General features: G+C 37.4%; 1 protein-coding gene across 1 annotated transcript in view; it reads left to right on the top strand.

Annotated features, from left to right (window-relative positions):
* Positions 1-299: 299 nt before the first annotated feature.
* The window catches only part of col11a1b (collagen, type XI, alpha 1b), a 90,694-nt gene continuing 83,112 nt past the window's right edge, over positions 300-7,881 (top strand). Inside the window, exons 1-2 of the mRNA XM_051874830.1 lie at positions 300-1,001; positions 6,607-6,771. Coding sequence (XP_051730790.1) covers positions 887-1,001; positions 6,607-6,771 — 280 coding nt within the window. The 5' untranslated portion in view covers positions 300-886. The remainder of the gene's footprint in view (positions 1,002-6,606; positions 6,772-7,881) is intronic.

The raw sequence follows: 7,881 nt of genomic DNA, 5'->3' as shown, positions 1-7,881 counted from the left end.
CTGGTAGGAATTCCGACTTGGCCATGAAGTCTCATCTGTAGATCTCATTCATGTGGATGGTAGGCTATCTTTTCTGGCTATCACTGCTACTTGAGGAATTTTAAATGGGCTACTTCAGGCCAACATTTGGTTTGCCTCTTTAAAAGAACTTTTAAAATTTTGCCTGGATTGGCTACAATACCTGCAAGTGCCATCACCTAGTATTATTCCAGCCTTTTATTAGTGGAGCAAAAAAACATTTCATCAGGTCTGCAGTGGAAATCACAGACAGGACAAAGAATACACTGATATATAAATACATATAAAACATATATTTCCAAATGGTAATCTACAAATGTGAGAAGTAACAAAAGAAATTAAATTGTGTAATGCTATGGAGATAGTCCTTATCCAGTCCTCTGTCACTGATTCAGGATGCAGGATGATAATCCAGGTTTGGGGATAGATGTGACTCTCCTCTGGTAAACCGCTGTTCTATCACCAGCATCCCGGTGTTGTATGATCCCTCAGTGCAGATACACCTTTGCTCTGAGTTTTCGGGGGAACGGTGTCAAACTTTTGAAGCTCTCATCAAAATAATGGGCGGATCTTTCCAAGACTAGTGATTTTCCCGTGTTCATTTCTTTTCCCTTACGGGTCAGGTTTAGTCCACACGTCCAACCCTCCTAAAGAGCTCTTCAGGGAACAAACGGGTTTCCTTTTTTTCATGAGAGCCCGTTTACCTTCAGTCTGAGAGACTGCGGGGCGGAGGGACTAAGAAGTTTGTTTTCGACGAAAATCAATTGATTTTTTTCCCCGCTCATGGCAGTGCAGAAATAAATAACTATAATCTGGATTGTGGAAAAGGAACGCATTTGAAAATAACTCACAGTTGAGGGTGCCGGTCATGGATAAGGAAAGGTGGTCCACGAGATGGAAAACGAAAAAGTGGCTCAGGAACTCCGCTTTAAGTGCAATCTTCAGTCTGACTTTTGTCCTACAGGCAACACATGTGAGAGCAGGTAAGGAAAGGTTGAGGAGCATCGTTGCGATCCCTCCAGCGATGCCAGCCTCAGTATTGTAAGGGACTTAAAGTGTCTGAGTGAATTTCATCGTTAAATATTATTATAACACCGTGCATACCGGCTATGTATTGTAATATTTATTGGCTGTGTCTCAAAACCTACTAAGCTGCCTACCTAGACAGCATTTTTAGGTATTATACGCGTTCCGAGGTAGCTAAGTGATATCAGTGGCATTAGTTGTGATGGTAATTGCATTGTTTAATATCTTCGACATACCCAGTAGGCTATTTGATGTTTATTTTGAAAAATATTTATATATTCTTATATTATTTATAGATTTATTTACTTGTAGTAGCCTACATGATGCAGCATTTGAAAGTAGGCATGGAAGAGTCTATCAAGACAAATATTTTATTTCAAGGTGTGCAGCCTACAGGTAGCTTCATCAGAGTTATATGCCAAAAAATAGCCTCCTTTTTAGTTTATTTATATATATATTAAAATACCCAGTTATCAATATCACTGGTGACCTTGATTTTCAAAGTTGTACATATACAAAATTTTAATGTAGCCTAGGCTATTTCATAGAATAGAGTGATTTAATAAAGTCGGTAGTCAGTAGTCTTCCCTAAATTGGTAACTATTATATTTGACCTGTTCTTTAGGCAGCATTTATGATAACTGCACTACCCTACACGCACCAGTGAGGCACTCGAGTGCCCAGAATTAGATTAGGAAAATTTATTGCTCAGACAGAGAGAGATACCGTTTCTCCACACTATCCCAGTCCACACTAAAGACCGGTCTACTGTCAGAAAGCTACTGTAGAAGTGCTCTCTGAATTTGGCACATTATCTCTTTTTAAAGTGGACACTTTAGTGTTATTAAGCGGCCCTATCCATCATTTATACATTTAGTCTTCTTGTATACTAAAAATCTAAATCAAAATTCAGGCATTATTATACCCTTCTTCCTCACCTGTGAGGATCACAAATAGCAAGTTTTTATACATTGTCTTCTAATAGACTTTTAAAGGGCCTGGTCTCTCCTATTATAAGCAAATCCAAAATATAGTGATTACTCTGTAAAGTGATAAAGAGTATTCCTTTGTTGTTGTTCTGATGGCCATTTCAGATATGTAACATACCTCTTTCAAAATGGCTGCCTGATAATGTCTTCACCACATTGCACTTCTCCAGGCCAATTTGGGAGGTGGGGGTATTTTGAAAATGAGCTTTCACATTTTTGGTTTAATAATAATCTTGACCACAACTACATTCCGTGCATAAAAGGTACCTTTTGGCTCTTGTTTTCTGGATTGTTTATTGAACTGAAATCCATATAAAATATCTTTTACAGCAGTTCACAAAGGTCACAAGAGATATTGGCCACGCCCACTGAGATATCCAGTGATTCAGCCAATGAGGATGCAGGGCCTTTTTTGCGTTTGATGTTTGTCATAGTACGGATAGGGCTGATGTCAAGTACTGGGACATTTCATTGCTTGTTGGGTCAGATTGAATGTTATGATTTTTCTTGACTGGCCAGTTAATATTGTGCCTCTTGTGTATTTAACAGCATTTTGACATTTCTGCCAGATTTCTTCAAGGTTTATAATCATTTCAGAGGCTGGATTACGCAGATGATAAATTATTTTCTGCTAAATTCTTTTGACATATTTTATTGTGAAAAGTCTGCTGTGTCATTATCCATGACACTGGCTCTCCCCAGGTACACAAGAACAAGAACAAAAGTTATCTAGCACTTTTAATTGTGGATGTGCATTAGGAGCAATGTGCTTATTTGCTGCTTTAATGGATTTTGGATACTGACATTTTTTTAAGAGCTTCTGTGAGAGGGGGGGTCCTGTTCCTGCCAATTCTCCACATCTGGAATATATGAGGCCTTTAGGTATGCAGTAATGCTGAGAGACATTCTGAAGAGCACAAAGAGACCTTTAGTTTAGAGTTTAGAAAAGAAAAAAACAGTAGCACTGCATTTTGGAAGAGGCTCGTAAGACTTACAGATTATTACCCTCTCCTTTAACAGTTTGGGCGCCTTTTATTCAGTCAATTTTTTTCTTTTTTCTTTTACATCTCGTTTCAAATGATAATGCAGAGGGCTGCTCTTTGTTTTGTCAGTGGGGGTTACACTGAATGGAAACTCAGACTGATTTGACAAAAGCTACATTAAGACCTCACCACATCATTAAGCTCACAAACATGCACACGGATGTAAACACGCTGAGCTTTATTGTGTGCAGCTGGTTTAAAGTTATCAAGAAAATTAAGCTGTTCCAGGCAAATATTTCAGATTTTTTTGTAACAAACAAAAAAAAATCTTTACAATGATTCATATAGGCTACTATACAAAAATATGAACATACCTTTTAAAAGTTTGGGGTCATAATATTTTTTTATGTTTTTGAAAGAAGTCTTCTCACCAAAGCTGCATGTTGTTGTAATTTATTTCCTTATTTTTAGCAGCCATTACTCTTTTAGCATCAGATGATCCTTCAGAAATCATTAAAATATGCTAATTTGGTGCTCAAGAAACATTCTCATTATCAATGTTGAAAACAGTTGTGCCGCTTAATATTTTTGTGGAAAGCATTTATTTTCAAAAAGTAACATTTTACTTTCACTGTAGATCAATGTAATGCATCCTTGCTAGATAAAGTATTAATTTTTAAATTTAAAAAATAAAATCTTACTGACCTCAAACTTTTGAACAGTAGTGTATTATTTGCTGTTAAATATATTGTTCCTTTATCTCAGAATAGAATAACAATAGGTTTGTGTTTTCAGTGCATTAGGACTTAGTTGGTGGTACATTGAGGCAAAGTTATCTGCAGGCTGTGCCATGCCGACACCATAATGTGTTCAGCATGTTCAGTAACCCTAAAAAAGCACCACCCTTCAGCTCCTGGCCACATATGTGGAACGGGAACTACAGGATCAGCACTTCCTGCATGCTCTTACCATATGGTTACAGAAAATAATGAAAAAATGAAGAAGAAAAAAAAAAAATCTGTCAAATTGTACTACTCATACTTGTTTTAACTTTTTATATATAAAGTAGCAAAAGAAGAAATTTCAGAATATTTTTGTTCTGCTCTTGACCTTAAAATGAAATAAAATACAATTAAATGTAACTGTAATGACCAAGCGTCTGAGTGACTTTTCCACAGTGTCTATTTTTAACAAATGTCATCGTCTTACATATTTTATAAAGGTTTTACTGGTTTTATTGTGCCTTATGCACACTGTTATAGGGCTGATCTATCAAAAGACTTCAGTATAATTCTTCTCAAGTGCTTTCCCAGGCTTAGTTGACTGGGACAGGGTAGAAAATGAGCCCTTTTGTGATGTCAAACCATATGAAAATAAAACCCTGATTTGAATCCAACACTAAAGAGTCGAGAGAGAGAGAGAGTAATGAGTCCTAGCAAGTAGTCATTCTTGTTTGTATGGTTTATTGTTTTTAGGCTTTTGAAAGGGATACTTCCTGTCTGCTGCCTGACCAGCAGACAAATATGTCCATTTGACCTGACTCAGAAGTTTTTGTAGTCTCTGGTAGCGGGGGAGTCAGAATAGGAGTGTTTATGTGCTAGTCATCCATTCAGCCTCTGTTCCTCTTTCCTTAAACCTCCTGAGATTCAGAGACTTCACACAACTCAGCATCCTCAACCACAACGTTCGCAGTGGTGATGACAAACAGATGCGTCTTAAGCCGGGTACACACTGTACGATTTTGGCCACGATTTGGCTGTCTGAGACAAATTGTGCAAATCCAAAAAGATTAATCTGATCCTAGACTGAAATCTGAAGTGTTTAAACGTTAGTTTGACATGTTCACCGACAGCCGATTAATGACCGTCACGATCAGATTTTACATCCGACAAAATTCTGGCTGTTGTCAGAAGATTTGACTCAGTCCTGCAGTCCTTCCCTTACGACGACCAATAAATTGTCATAAGTGATGACCACAATTAACGTTAGAGATTTCTTTGTAGCCACCATTTCAATCCCGTATGTAAATGCAGCTCACTGTCACTGAACACGTCGTTGATTGATGATGTAAAACTCCAGACGAGTTTTCTTGGTTGTGTCCGTTTTTAACGCATCTTGACTGTTGCACAGTCTGACATTAATGACAACTCCTACAGTGTGACACGGTTTACAGCGAGGATCATGTTCGTACAGTCTGACAAGCAACAATCGTAAAGGACTGTTTTAAATTGTACAGTGTGCACCTGGCTTTAGGGACACAAAGTTTTGTTCGGATTGTGATGGATGTAAGTAACCCAGCTGATACTTTCATCTCCCTGACCTTGCTTACATCCTCATTCATCAGTCTCGAGTGAGGCCGGAACTTTTCCTTTTCAAGGCATCAAAGACGAAAGCTTAAAAGACTCAAGCAGAGCAATAAATCAGTGTGACATTACAGTGCTGCTCGGAGTCCACTTTACAGTACCAGCCTCTAAATTGCCATATTAATCATATCATAAATCTCTCAGCCTGTTTAAGCATTAGCATAGATTTGTTAAGGATCATTAGAAATGGGCCATTTGTGGGGTGCAGGCTGAACGAAACCAGAACCTTTCATATATGACATTAGCAGTAGCAACATGATGAAGTGTAGTACCTGACATATTGGTGGAGTTGAGCTGCTTGTAAAGTTTGGGTCGTGCTGAGCTGCCATAACCGTAGTGAAGCAGTGACCAGCACCAGTGACTTTAACTCTTGGAATGTTTGGCTTTGTAAATGGATCTGCATGTAGGGGGGTCAATTATCCCTACTGGATATTTCTTCACATCTTTACTGCTGTGCTTCTCTGGTTCCTTGTAAATGTACAATTGCTTCATTGACGGTCACAGCACATATGCGATTGTGGGGAATTATGTACAGTAAAACTGTCAGTCAGAGTTAGCGTTGTTGTGAAATGACATGTGTGGCACCGAGGGGGAATTTTATGGGAATTTGTTTGTTCATATCAACAAACGGCAAGATGTGGCCCATAAATGTCCTCACTTGTTGAACGATAATTGACTGTAGATATACTGACTCCACACTGGTCATCGTTCAAGGCTGGATAAGGACAAGTAAGCCCTCTTAAAGCAGTCTTAAAATTGAGGTTAACAGTATGTATTGGAACTGGCTTCTTGTTTTTAAACTTGGAAAGTGTAATAAAATTACATAATAACCCAACTGTACTTGGAAGCAATTGTAAAAAAAAGTAAATGAATGTTTTTATCTGGGAACAGTAGTTTCACACCAGAATCGCTCATATGTAACAAATTAAATGTATCTTTTGGATAGTGCTGCTTAATTTGTCCCTTGTTGTTTTTGTAATATTTTTGTATTCACTGACAGACACTAAAGCGATATTGTTGCTGTAGACTTTTCGTCATTTTTCATCCAGCCATTTGCTAACAGAATTATTGCCTTCAGTTAAATTAGATAAACAAATGGAAATAATTGTACAAATATTGTTTTTGTTTGATGTTGCAAAGCTACTGATGCTAATAATGTTTGTTCAGCAATGAAATTACGAAAATGACAAACGCTTTGATCATAGCACTCAACGTTCTGCCTCACAGCTGAACCCGTGGATGTGCTCAAGGTCTTAGACTTTAAAAGTTCACCTGAAGGAGTGAAGAAAACACAAGGCTTCTGCACCATCCGGAGAGGATCTAAACCAGATGTGGCCTACCGAGTGGACAAACGAGCTCAACTCAGCTCCCCAACCAAGCAGCTCTTCCCAGGTACATGATTTGTGCTAATCTATGTACTCTCATCCCTACTTACTTTTAAATAGAGTAACTGTTCTGGTTGGGCAAGGCTGTAAATCAAATGTGTGTAATTGGTTTTCTCTTGCAAAGTGACATTTTAAGTTGGTTATTTTTTCTCTTTGAAATGCATCCAACAGGAAGTACATAATGTAGCTTGACCGTCTCAGTTAAATGCATTTGGACCGTTTACAATGCTAGTCTGATGCCCAGACCTTGATGAAGGAATTATAGCCATATTTATTGTTCTAAGAAAGAGTCCATTAAGAAAGAGCAAAAGCTCTTTGGCTACTGTTTTGACCAAAATAAGCTCATTGGAAAAAAAACATGACTCTACTTACTTATACAATTCACTGCAGTTTTGAGTTGAAATGAATACAAATGTGTCTTATCTTACATTTGCCTTTGTTAAAACAATCAGTTAGGTTTAGGGTTGGGTTTAGTGTAGGTGGGACATTATTTTCAAATGCCATTGAGCACTAGCCTTTAGCGCCAGTCACCAGATATTTAATTTCTCAACCAACATAAAACAAAGCCAAAAAGTGTTTGAAAGTGTTGTGAAATTTGCAAAAAAAAAAAAAAAAAAAAATTCATTTGCAAAAACAGATAACTCAGTTTTTATTAATTCTCACAAAACATGTTTTTTTTTTATTATTATTATTTTTTTTTTATTTTTTTTTTATTGTGATTAATAATAACTCCAAAAAATACAAGTACCTTACAAAATTATAGTTCATTGAAAGTATGTTTTTTATATATATTAAAAGTTTGTTTCTTAGCAAAAGCAGATAACTCAAACAGTCGTTTTTTGGCAAAAGCAGATAACTCCACATTTCAGTTAAACAAAACCAAGTAATTGCTTTGTAATTACATTTAAAACACACGTGTGCACACAAACGCAAAAGGACAACCAAGGCACGTAAGACCAAAGCATGTAAGATGTGTATGGTGTACAAGGACTTGCAGGAATCGAAATTATAAATCCTCGATCACTTTTAGTCCGCTTTGACGAAACTTCCCTCAGCTAGCTAAGCCTTGTCACCTGACCTGAATACTGCGCGCTGATTCCGCGGTTGACCCCAAATA

Source organism: Ctenopharyngodon idella, chromosome 2 (genome assembly GCF_019924925.1).
Source record: "Ctenopharyngodon idella isolate HZGC_01 chromosome 2, HZGC01, whole genome shotgun sequence".
Taxonomy (NCBI): Eukaryota; Metazoa; Chordata; class Actinopteri; order Cypriniformes; family Xenocyprididae; genus Ctenopharyngodon; species Ctenopharyngodon idella.
The sequence above is the reverse complement of the archived record's forward strand: the minus strand, read 5'-3'. Positions and strand labels throughout refer to the sequence as shown.